The sequence below is a fragment of the Triplophysa rosa genome, linkage group LG12 (genome assembly GCF_024868665.1).
Source record: "Triplophysa rosa linkage group LG12, Trosa_1v2, whole genome shotgun sequence".
Classification (NCBI taxonomy): Eukaryota; Metazoa; Chordata; class Actinopteri; order Cypriniformes; family Nemacheilidae; genus Triplophysa; species Triplophysa rosa.
In genome coordinates, this window is record NC_079901.1 from 13,698,962 (window position 1) to 13,712,346 (window position 13,385).

The following is a 13,385-nucleotide window of genomic DNA, read 5'->3' on the forward strand; positions in this document are numbered from 1 at the left end:
AATCTTTTAAAACCTCCCACTGTCAAGTGGAAATTTAGGTGAGAAACAGCCCTTCAGTGTAGTACAGATGCACAATGAGTCTAAAAAACCTGTTCAGCAAGTGTGTTCTTGCAATACATTTCAATTCGTCAGATTTCAAAGAGGGAAGGAATCACTGCCAAATTCTTCAAAGGTGTAGAGACCTCCTCCACCCGCTGCAACAAGCCAAGGCAAGCTGACCAGAGGAGTTACTGCACCCTTCCCAGAAATTAACTGTGCTGAACGCAGGCAAATCTTTAACCAAGCACAACATGAAGTTATTATTGTTTTTCCCCTTTCTTTTGCTTGAACAGTTAAGTAAGCATTGCCTGGTGTTCATGTTAATAATTGAATTCAATTATGATTAACATAATACAGCGAGAGCGACATAGGAGAGGGTGACCAAAGTGTTTTTTGTTCCTGCTTGTGCTAATGAACAATTCTACATTAATATTAAGTATTTGTACTTCACAGTATTCAAATGACATATGGTCAATCTGACCTATTTTAGATATTCACTTTGTTTACTTATTGCTGAATATTCTTACATCGTCTTAAAAAAAACCTGGTGGGAAGCAAGCAGCAACAGTACTTTCTGCATGCTTCATAGTGCACTTCAGTTAGCATAGAGTTTAAGGCATCTTTTATATTCGTGGCTCACACATTGCTTACAATGTTGGCAATAAAGTGTCATCTTGATATCATCCGATCACAAAATCACACTGCCACTGGGTTATAATGCTTTCACATTTCCCAATATCATACAAGTTTAATCTTTAACTTATTGACCTTTTTGTTCTCTTCCAAGTGTTACTTCAGCTGTTGATATTTTTAGTTTTTTCTGTTTCCCATTAAAATGCTCCCACATGAAATTGGGATATCATGGTTTAATCACATTCTATAGCACCTACATTATGTCATTTCAGCAAAGGACATACTGAATTTATCATACTGGAACATTACATCAATGGTATTAAAGGGATGGTTCACCCAAAATGAAAACCCTTTTATTATTAAAGGGATCATATGGCGCGAACACGTGTTTTTCTGTGTCTTTGGTGTGTTATAAGTTGCCCATGCATGTATTAGACACGTAAAATTGCAAAAATTAAAGTGTCGGAACGAAAGATGCATTCTATCTAAAAGCGAATGCTCACAAACCTGCCTGAAACGCCTCGTGTAACCACACCCCCACAAATCCACATCAGTTCATGGTATGAGTTGACTAAGACCACCCAAATTTATATGCAAGTAAGGTGGGTGTACCTGTCAGTACAATTGCTTTGGAACCTGATGTTCCAAATATGAAGAGGTGTTACATTTCCGTCACACGCTTGCAGTATTCGACCAATCACTACACACTGGTTAACTGGCCAATCATTGCACTCCTCGCTTTTCAGAGCAATGAGCTTTGTAAAAAATCTGTGCGTTTCAGAGAGGCGGGGCAAAGAGGAGATACAAACATGCACGGTATGTGGAAAATACAGCGTTTTTTAACCTTAAATCGTGTATACACATTGCATTACATCTAAAACAAATGATAATATTTGTTTTAGCCCAATCATATCACCCCTTTAAATTCACCCTCATGCCATTCTAAACCCTGCATGATTTTCTTTTCTTCTGCAAAACAGAAAAGAAGATATTTTGAAAAATGTTAGGAACCAAACAACACTGGCCCCCATTGTACACAAATCCACTGAGACATTTCTCAAAGTATCTTCCTTCGTGTTTCACACAAAAAAAGAGTCACATTATAGTATTTGATCAACGAAAGGGTGAATAAAAAATTACAGAATTTTTATTTTTGGTCAACTATTCCTTTAATATTACTTATCAATCCCACATTTCACTCTATATGTTCAAATAAAAGCATTTCTACTTGCGATGTCAGAATTCGTCCTTTTTCAAAGTTCTTGGTTTTAGTAACTGAATAGTAAGATTTGCAAAACGCATCATATTGCAAAACGATCTAAAGAGGAACAGGGTTACATGACATGATGTGAAGTGATGTGAGCAGTTAGGGTGGTGGTGATGCTACAGGACAAGCAGGTCACAGAACAGAGTTTTTCGTTATCCTGCAATACCTGTGTGGTGAGTCTCCAATGAACCGTAGTAATTGTCACCCAAAGTCACTGTCACACACCTAAGCTCTCCCATGCGTGCACACACAGACACACTGCACTTCCGCACACACAAAACATCACTCGCATATACATAATACACACATTGTAATACACACCCAGAAAAACCTGTCATGATTATGGCACACTTACAATGTAAATCTGCATCCAATTTCTCGTTGACTGGGGTCAAGTTGCACAAATAAAGCCCTTAATCCTGTATTGGCAGTGAGACAATAAAGCAAAACTGTATTTTGCTTTAACCCTTGATTAATTTATTTTCCATTAATATAGTCAAGATTTATAATAAAAATACCACTATGTACACATTACTTATGGACAAGTTCTCAGAAAATATATAATCTCAAGGTAAAAAAATAAATCTACACTATTCAGAAGGTCATAACTTACAAATCCTCAAAATACATTAGATAAGCACTGGCTGTATTGCCAAAATCAATTCACACATACAGTATAACATCTGATAAATAGTGCAACCGCCAAGTTTAAAGGTTCCAGAAGTGCACCCCAGAGAAGAGGCTGTGGGAGTGGTGGATCATGGGAGGTGTAGTCCGTAACGCTGTTGAGTTTGGGTGCGATTGTCAGCAGAGACTCCTCGCCTACGCACGGCGACACCCACATTCTCGCCCGTCTGGTTCTGCAGGGAGAAGAAAAAGAAAGGGGACAGATCCGCAGGTCACATTAGGTCATAGAACAGATGGCTTTCTGTGAACATGACCGATACTCACAAATCCAGGAGCCGAAGCAAAGATGCCTTTTACCGCTGGGTTGCCACCAGCTGTATCTCTCACATCTGTTAAATCAAGTGGAAGCAATCAGACTATTGTACACGCCAGCAAACATTACAATTGTGAAAACATTTAAACAAGAAACACTGACATTGCAGGCGTTGATTGAGTCTTTCGAGTGACTGCAGGATCTTCTGCTCCTCCAGTGTGAGAGCACTGATGTTCAGAGACTGCATTCTCTGGCTATGTGGACCAATCGGAGCATTGCAGGTCTTATGGGATTGAACCCAGTCCCTGGGATCATGTTCACCGTCTGTCACCTCTGGGATAAGATTTGTTTTTGGACATGAGACTGAACTTGATTGTAAATGTTAAGACAACACTGACACTGACTGAAATCTGAAGAGCAGACATATATAAATATTATAACCCAGCTCCATAAATAACATTGTAAATTACCTCCATTGACTGCTGCTTGATTTTTATCTGGGTGTGGAGCTCTTGGCACAGTGACCTGTTAAACAAACACAATTTATAAAAATGTGTAATCCAAAATGTCCAGAAAGCAATGTTATAATGAATAAGTATATTGTCAACATTACATTTATCATTCGCTATGTTGTCAAAAAAAACCTATGCGTAATGAATTGGTTCTGAGATTCTGAATATTTCAATAAGCAACAATTGCTCTGTTTCTTGTTTCTTTTTTTTCAAGGACAACAGAGTGCAAACGTGCCATTCCACTTTTTAAGCAGTTCTGGAAGTGTTTTTCTTTATTTGCCTCAGGAACAAAAAATAATTATTTAAAGACATGAACCGAATCAACTCCAAAATGAACTTTGATTTGAATATACACATATGCAATTATCATCAGAACAAAAGAAGACATTTGAAAGAAAGTTGGTAACCCAACAGCGCTGGCACCCATTCACTTCTATTCTACACAAAACCAATGCAAGTGAATGGGTGCCGGTTACCAACATTCTTTAAGATATATATTTTTTGTGTTCTGCAGAACAAAGACATACGGGTTTAAAATGACAAAAGCGTGAGTGAATGATGACAGAATTATCATTTTGGGGTGAACTGTTTCTTTAAAATGTGTAATGTAATTGTATAATGTGTGTTTACCTGATATGATAAATAGTTCTTCCTCTGCACTGTTCCTGCAGTTTGGATTCTGCTGCCGTCTGCTGTCGCTCTGTTCTTCACCATGTTACTCTCCATCATCTGTCTTCTTATTGGGTTTCTCACTGATTTACAGAAGAAGCTCTATTTAAAAGCACATTCAGTCCAAGCAAATGCAAGCAAGGGCATGTCAGTCATTACCAGACCACTTTCCTTCAGCAGTGAACTTTTCTTTTATTGATGGGCTCAAATCACAAGAGACTCTGTAACCACCGCAGCTGTAATGTCTTAAAAGAGTAGTTCACCTTCAGAATGAAAATTCTGTCATTATTTACTCACCCTCTTGTCATTTCAAACCTGCATGACTTTCTTTCTTCCGCAGAACACAAAAGAAGATATTTTGAAGAATGCTGTTAACAGCCCCCCCTTCACTTGCATTGGTTTTGTGTCCATACAATAGAAGTGAATGGAGGGCTGTGTTGTTCTGTTACCAACATTTTTCAAAATATCTTCTTTTACGTTCTGCGGAAGAGAGAAAGTCATACAGGTTTAAAATGACAAGAGGGCGAGTAAATGATGATAGAATTTTCATTCTGAAGGTGAACTACTCCTTTAAGAACTCTGCTGTCGTTAATTTGATCAATTAGATTGCACCACCAGAGACACAGTTCCTGGCTTTTGGACTTCAGTAAGTTAAATGCTGGCCTCTTACTGTTGGAGGAAGACAGGAAGAAGCCGTCCATTTTTGAGACTCCTTTGACACCACTGATCAGACTATCACCATTGATAGTAACATGGGACAGGCTGGCACAGGCTTGAGGCGGAGCAGACAATGGGCCATTGTGAGCCAGAAAACTTTGAGGGTCACCTAAGTCAATTCAGATGGAGAGAGAACACAGGACAGTTCAAGGGAAAGGTCTCTTCATCTTAATTTTTTGAAGTCTCTGTCCTCCAAATTCAGTACATTCAGAGGTTTCCTTGAAAAATGATTGACCTCAAAGGAACAACAATCCATCATTAAATGGATCTTTTTCAACAGAGTTGTAATCCCAAGTGCTGCACCGCTGTGCAAAGGGCCAAAGAAAACAGACTCTATTGATCCAACAGTAAAAAAGAGCCTTTTCCAAAGACTCTAGAAAAATATCCCCCAAGAATCTCAAACAAAGCTGCTGAACTTGCCGACACACAAAGAAAGCTCAGTTCCTTCAATAGACTCTCGTCTGACTTTATGACAAGGTGCAAAGAAAGTTCATGGGAAGCCAGTTCATGGGATTTCATGAATGTTGGTTAAGTAATATGTGAATATGGAATGAAACACCTAAAACATTTAAACTTATCTTAAATGTTGCTTCAAAGAAAAGATAAAAAAGGACATAACAAAAATGCTTTTGTGATAAACCATGTTAAATCGTGTCTTAAAGGGACAGTCCACCCCAAAATTAAGTCCACTGTCATCATTTACTCACCCTCATGTAATTTCAAACCTGTATGACTTTCTATCGTCTGAAGAATACAAAAGAAGATATTTTGAAGAACCGTTGGTCCCCGTTGACTTGCATTGGTTTTGTGTCCAAATAATAGAAGTGAATGGGGACCAATGGTTTTTGTTTTCCAACAATTTTGTTTTGCAGAAGAAAGAAAGTCATACAGTTTTGAAATGACAAGAGGTAGTAGATGAGAGAGAGAGAGTAAATGATGACAGAATTTTCATTTTGGGGTGAACTACTCCTTTAATCAGACGTGACACAAGTAATTTGTCTGTACATACTGTAAGTGAAATTACTGCGATAAGTGGAACAATTTCAACAATTTACTATAGGTGAGGTTAGACAAGCAAAATGTGAAAAATTAAGTCTAAGTTTGCTTTACCTTCTTTGCTAGCTAGAGCACTTCGGACCCCATGCCACAGGAGTGTGATCTCCTCATCCGTTGGAGTCCGATCCAAACAGATTCCATTCTCTCCACACCTGCGCTCTGCATTTTCCACAGGAGGGGAGAGGGAACAGACATCCTTGGACACACTCTCATGGGTGTAGGTATAGTAAGGTGGCACTGGAACACAGACAGCATCTGCTTTTAGGACAGGCTGGTGAGCAGTTGCCTGGCTATCTGGATTGTCTCTGCACAGGACCTGCTCCATTTGTGCTCCAGGTTGGCTTTGTATATTGTAGTTTACGGCTTTGGAGATGTCAGCAAAATCACACTCCACAACGTCTGGTTTTGGAGGGGGACGAGGCACCAACATCTTCCCCTGGGTCTTGGCCACATGTTGTGCTTCCCTGGCAGATTGCGGTCTGATGATAGTGCCCTTCCTGGCCCGGGAGGTAATGGATCCTGGGCCGGGTCTGGCTGAACGTGCTCTCCGGGGAGCGCGTGGGCCCCAGACGCAACAGCCGCCTTTTTGAGAGGTGGGCTCTCTTACATGCTCCTGTGTATGGTTTTCTTGGGGCCCTACATCTGCCCAAGCCTGTCTGGTGGATTGGGGGCCAGCAGGGGCACTGGAGGTCTTACTGGAGATGTTTTTTGATACCCCTGAGAGTAAATTCACGTAGTATGAACCCTGATCTGCTGAGAACTGTTTACGGGTTTGTTGAGGTGAGTTAGCATGCCCGCTTTTAGCTGCTGGTTGCTTGTTGGGGTCTTTAAATATTCCATCTACCGCCGCCCCCTCAATCCCGTTCACTTCATCAAACCAGCGTAGTTTCTTCTTAATAGTCCTATTATGCTCTGGCTCATTGAGTTTGGCCCTTGCCAGCTCCACGCTGTCTCTAATTAAAATTGCCACTTCTTTAGTGAAAAGTAAATGGTTAGGAGTGTAAGTGAATTTGACATTTCCTGATTTGGTTTTTAAATAGTTTTTAAGAATCCCTTTCAGGAATCGGGCATTGCTGCTGTTAGGTGCAGGATGGGTCATCGGCTCTGCAGATGTTCTGTCTGGTTCCTCTTTGGTGATTTCTGATTCTTTTTTAGGATTCTGGAGATCTCTAGTTGCACTCTCCTCCATGGTCAGGGGTTTAGATTCTCTCTTGAACCCTGAGGCAATGTCTACATCTGGTTTGTGTTTATGCGACCGTGAAGAACTCTGTGTTTCTAGCGGTTGTACGTCTGAGATCCGATCAGTCCTAGAGTGAGCATCGTGATCTGAGGTGGTTTCGAAAAAACTGTGTTTGGATCTGCTGGCTGAGACAGACGTCTGCCATTCCGATGAATGTTTTGAATATTTCTCCTCCAGGGTTTTCGTCTGCAGTTTGGATTCGGACTTGAACTCTTCAGGCAGATTCGAGAATTCCAGGGGTGTGGTAACTGGCACGGTTTGTGTTTTGCAGTGGGCAACCGCAGTTTCTTTGTCTTTCAAAATATTCCCTTGAGCGTTCCTGTCATTATAATGAGTCATATGTTCTGAATTAGCTGCTAAGTCTTGCTGAATCAACTCTCTTTGGTATCTAAGAGTAGATTGGGTGTCGAAGCTCTGTGATTGGTCCGTCAGATTGCATTGCTCTGTTGCTTGCGTGAGATTCTGGAGACTCTTATTTACCTCTGCTGACTCATGAGCCCTGGGTGAGGGTGAGATGGAACTGAAATTGCGTTCCTGGATTAAGACTTCCTCTAGGAAGCTCTTTACTACAGAACAGGAGGGTTGAGGTGATGAGCTTAGGTTAAAGGTGGACTGTCCTGGAGGTGATGGAGAATTTTTCGGGTCTTGAAACGGATCCACGAGGTGCCAGGAGGATTGGGTACAGGTGTTCTGATGGAAGGAATGAACCAGTTTAGAACAGTGTACTGACGTGGTGCCATGGCTCTGCTGAGGTCCTCCGTTCTCTAAACTGTCCAGACTAGACAGACTCTCCGTTTCACTGTGTGGGGTATCGAGATATTCCTAAAAATCAATAGAAAAACATTACACCACTTACTGGCAGACTGAGGGCATTCTGGAGATTGTTACAAAGGTTTAAAAAATAAAACACAGTTAGTTACTTAACCACTGTAAGGGATATAAATTGAACAGAAAGATCCACTTATTTCTTTTTTATTTATGGAACATTATAAGGTGCTGTGTTGGTAACCAAACAGCACCGGTACCCATTCACTTTTATTGTATGGACACAGTGAATGGCGAATGGGTGCCGGTTAACAACTTTCTTCAAAATATCTTCTTTTGTGTTCTGCAGAAATACAGGTTTGAAATGACAAGAGGGTGAGTAAATGATGACAGAATTTTCATTTTAGGGTGAACTATCACTTTAACACCAAAAACTCTATAAATCTAGCAGCATGCTGTCTTTCCAGACAGAAAATTAAACAAAGGTTAAGCTTTATGCTCACAGACATTCCTACTGTATATAGACAATATAGTTGCACGAGTCTGACTATATTTGTGTATAGGATGTAACACTTTTCTAAGAAAGCTTAAGCCACAGGGCTATCTTATAAATAGGAGTATTACCCCTGTGTCTTGCTCTGAGCTCACCGTATTAAACTATGTGTTTGGCTCCAGGCCAGCGCAGGTAACATTCCAATGTGCAAAAGTGTGTAGCTGTAAGTATAAGGTGGCTGAGTGTGTGTGCATGTGTATCTGCGGTTTTAGTATGTGTAACGAAAGTTTTAGTGTGAGCTCATCTCTTTAAAAAAACTCCATTCGTTTTAAAGGCACTGCAGCATGTTATGGCAGGAGGAGCCCTGGGCTATCTCGTTTTTTCCCTTAAAACATTCACACTTCTGTACCAAATTTGCCAACAGGCCTATTGCAACATACACAAGCCACATGCCAAGTGAATCACAGTGAACTGTCACCATGGACAGGCAAGCTCATCACATCATAGACTTTATTCATTTGCAAGATTTTATCATAAATAAATATATATTTTTACATTTCTAATATATGTCTGCTACTTAAAGTTCTTAATATATTTGTAATAACGTTTTGCAGATGTATTTAAGTGTGAAGTTGGCAAACAATCGAACTCTGTGGTAGCTAACTGTACATGAACATGAATGTTTATTTAAAATTGTAACCATTGTAAATTGCTGCTTAGACTATTGTATGTGGTAATGTGACCTTGATGATGTGTTTATATCAGCAGAACTTAACAACCACGTTAAATGCATTACAATAATGTTTGCAAGTCAACAACGGAAAGACTTCGTGACAATGAAACACTGGCCAGAAACTCTTTCACACTTGGGTCGTCGTGTTTATCGTTGAGCCCTGTAATGACTGTTGAATTTATCTTGAATTACCTGTGGACTGGTCTGCTCTTTTTCTTTAAGAACAGACTGTATTAACTGCTGCTCAGTGAGGAAGAGTAGCTGATTGTTTTTAATGCTCTTCTCCTGCATGAGTTTGTTGTAGGCCTCAGCTGCAGATAAGGCACGCAGGTGACGGGCGCCCCCTGGAGGCTTTGGAGAGGGAGTGCAGCTCCTGAAAGAAAACGATTTTACTATTTAGGAAAGATATGTTATTTAAAAACAATAATTAAAAACGATACAGAATTTTCATGTTGCCGAAATTGAAAATATTAACGGTTAAGGATGTTAAGTGTATTAATATTATACTGCAAGTGACAATTTACAATGCATAAAATTAAATAGTCACAATTTGGGACAATTATTCACTGAATGAAGCACACTAATATATGACGATTTGTATGAGAATTCATAAAAATAATTGGCACATAAACGTCAATATAAATTATTTATTAAACAGTTAGGCAATTCGTCAGCCAAATTTCATAATCGTGAAAGCCTCTGTATGGGCCAACCATAGAAGATTTAAAAGTAGAAATTAGATGTTTTTTGGGGTGGCCATACTTTTCTAGGTTGATTAATTTATGGTTATGTGTTACTAACATTATTCATGTGGGTGGAGTACAAAAATCACATCACACCTCTTTGAATTGACTAATTTTACCAAAATTTGATGCATTATGTCTCTTAACAATTATTAGAATTTAGGATGACAAAGTCTCCTACCTGCTAATGGTGAAGGCACAGGACAAAAATGGAGACTGATGAGTATATAAGCGGGAAGTGCCTTGAATATGATGAAGTGCTTGATCAAGGTTTGGCGCTCTTCCTCTAAAGGCTGTTACAAACCAAATAAATCACTTTATTTAAACGGCAGACAAGACAGCACACGCCAACCTAATAATAGCTGTTAACAGACAGTTCAAGAGATAAACAGTGCATGCAGACACATGAATTAGAGTGAGTCTTGTCTGTTTTATTGAACCTGTTCTCTTCCTCTGGGAGGGAGGAAGATGAGCTCTTTGGAAGTTCTCGGTGGCATCCTGGACCTTCTGCCGGCGCTGCTGAAGAATGTTCTCCCTCAGTCTCTGCTCCTGGAAATCCCACTGTTTCCTTTTCTCCTCCAGAGCCCTGAGACAGACAGTGACTATATTTGCTCCCACATTTTTTGACCTTTTCTTGTTACAAGTTGTATTAAAGTTTTAGAATGTCGTAGGTATCATGAAAACTTTGGCAACTACATGCCGCATATCAAATGCACCACTCAAGTCAGAAGGGAAATGAAGACTTTAATCTAATTGACAATATCAGCTCATTGCGCAAGCTTTCATTATCTTGCACGTTTAAATTCTAGGGTCAACAGGAACCTGAGTCTTCTCTAACAGATGACATTTCAGCGAGATTAATTTGGTAATGGCACAGCCACGAACACATGCCTACACTGAGACCTTGAGCTGTCTGAATGAAATGCACCTAAAGTGAAGCAGATTCTCCTTGGGCGTTGTGATCGAGAACACATAAACTAGTGTGCATGCTACACAGACGCACGCGTTGACTTCTCAAGGTGGTATACTTGCTATAATCCTCTTTTAGTAATTATTTAATCACAAAAGAACCTGAGCCACATCTGTGTCTCAACCATATCTGAACTCTATGGGGGAAGCACTTGTCTTTGACACCATTCCTGATATCTGTCAAGTGATGTTCCTTTGCTCTTGCTGGTTAGAGGTTCTATTTCAAGTATTCTGACAAATACAGGATTGTATAACAGTATCTGTGGCTTGTAGTGTAGCTTTACCTTCCATGTGAAAAGGGACTGACCAGGTCAAAACGCCATACTGTGGTATTAATAGCATGCCAACACTTTTAGTGTCTAGACACTCATTTGACCATTTCCTCAATTTAAATGCCTACAATACATTAAAAAAAGTTGTACAGTTGACTGCTTTGTGAATGTGCTGAAGCTATATTTCCCTTGTTATTGCCAGCTCATGTAGGTCTCTAGAGGTTAGCAGACTAGAGACCATTATCAGCAGTGTGCATGGTGTATCTATTTCTAAGAGATGAATATATTTGGTCAAGATTTCTGCGTAGGTAATAACAGATTTTAATTGATTGGGACACTTACCTTCGTCTGCGATTTGTTTCCAGGGTAAGTTTGCGAGACCGAGATCGACAGTACTTCTGTTCTTGTACCAGCAGTTTCCTGTCATCTTCAGTGTCTTCATGTAGACCTAATCTAATGTTACTAATGTGACGCAAAATTAAGGAAATAACAACAAGGACCACCAAACAACAAGACTACAAAATAACAATTATTATTACATTGTATATTATTTGTAAAAATATGCAGAGAACATAACAATGGACAACATGACAACATAAGAAAAGAAGAGATTTTACTACTTAATTTAAGCCATAGCCATTTAATAAAAAAAATCCCCATATTACTTGGCATTTGATTAGTCTTCCTAATGGCCTGCTTCCTATGCAAGACTTTTAAGTGATCTAAAGTACAGACCTCAAAAATACACGCTGGTAATTCTGTCAAGAAAAAGGATACGAGTAGTAAAGTTTGTCCTTGAGGGCTGGCATCCCGACGATATCAGGATGACAAACTGATGACGGGTTTCAACACACCACAGTCCTCACCCAAAAAAGAAAAGTACAATAACATAGCAGACAAATCTGATGAAATAAAATATTGTTGCCTTGATTAAGACGAAGACTAGCCAGTAAGTGCGTGCGACAGTCCAAAACAAATAAACAGCGCAGATCTGACTGAATGTTGTTTACTACCTCTAACTTTTTATTGCCTGATATCAACTTTAAGTCCAAAACCACGTCGGTGCTATCCTGTCATTGTTTTAATTAGTTAAGCAGAATGTAAATGTAAGCCATTGTTGTTACAGGTGAAACAGTTATGCCATTTTGGTAACCACCAACGCGCTTCCTTGACAACACACACAAACTCCCAGCGGGGGCGTGGCCGCGACTATTCAGGTTGCTGAATATGTCAGTAGGTGGCGCCATTGCTGCATGCATACATATGGCTCTTACTAAATCCTTGCTGTTTCGAGTCAGGTCCGTGGGCGTGGCTTGTTGGTTTTGACTAAATCCTTGGCGTTTCAAGTTTTACGAAACCTTTACCCTAACCTAACTCTAACCATCTAAACTACCTATGATTGTTAAACTGGCCAATAAACACGATTGCGTGATGACGTCAGACTCGAAACACCAAGGATTTGACGTCAGGATTTAAAAAAAGAATTCCCCGGTTGAAAGGTGAAATTCACAATAAAGGTACCAAGACGTCTGAATACTAGAAAAAATATTTTACAATTTTTACGTCATGATTTTTAATGTTAACTCTCTACTTTTTTTAAAGTAATTTAACTACACATCCAGATATCATTTCTAAAATTCGTATAGCAATGTATTTATTGAAAGTGTGTTTAGAGAATGTTACATGTATAGTTAAATTTATTTAATCATACATAAGGTCAGAGTTCAAACTCATATTTTAGTGTTTGAGGATGTTTCGCACACGAACTGCTGTGCGAGTCAGTTCCCCATTGCTGTCATGATCTTCTTTTGACTGGCTCGCGATTGATGCTAATGAATGCATATTTTTAGCAGTGAAGACAAATAGACAAGTAAATAATGACATACATCAATTTTAATGAATGCAAACTTAAGGCATGCAACAAAAGCATAAATAAAAAAATAAATAAGTGAATAAGTTAATAAATAGGCTAAGCAAATATTTGGACATATATACACTGAAGTGAAAAAAAGATTGCAATTATTAAAAATATAATTTCTGCATTTACTTGACCCACTTATTTATTAAAGATCGTTTCATCGGACGCGCGCGACTGGACGGCAGGAACTTCCGGTCTGTGTTTGTTTATCGGTCTGGCTAGTGTCTAATAATGCAACTATTTATTTTTTATTTAATTTATGTTAATATTAATTTATATGACTATTTTATTGCCTAATAATTGTTGAATTTTGTTGTATGTCAAATGATTAAAAAACAATTTGTTGAACGCAGAGCCGTTGAATATGAGAGTTGCGACACACTTTGATCTCGCCGCCGCGTGGTCACGTGGTTCATGGA

The 13,385-nt window shown here is 39.3% G+C and overlaps 1 protein-coding gene across 1 annotated transcript; it reads right to left on the reverse strand.

Moving 5' to 3' along the window:
- Positions 1–1,899: 1,899 nt before the first annotated feature.
- cep126 (centrosomal protein 126) lies at positions 1,900–12,184 on the reverse strand. Its single transcript, XM_057348371.1, has 12 exons — positions 11,826–12,184; positions 11,391–11,510; positions 10,248–10,393; positions 9,989–10,100; positions 9,257–9,437; positions 5,888–7,895; positions 4,731–4,886; positions 4,022–4,143; positions 3,350–3,404; positions 3,042–3,212; positions 2,891–2,955; positions 1,900–2,799 (listed from the first exon to the last, which is right to left on the reverse strand). The coding sequence occupies exons 1-12, from the start codon at positions 11,855–11,857 to the stop codon at positions 2,698–2,700; spliced, it is 3,270 nt and encodes a 1,089-aa protein (XP_057204354.1). The 5' UTR covers positions 11,858–12,184; the 3' UTR covers positions 1,900–2,697.
- Between the last annotated feature and the right edge of the window lie 1,201 nt (positions 12,185–13,385).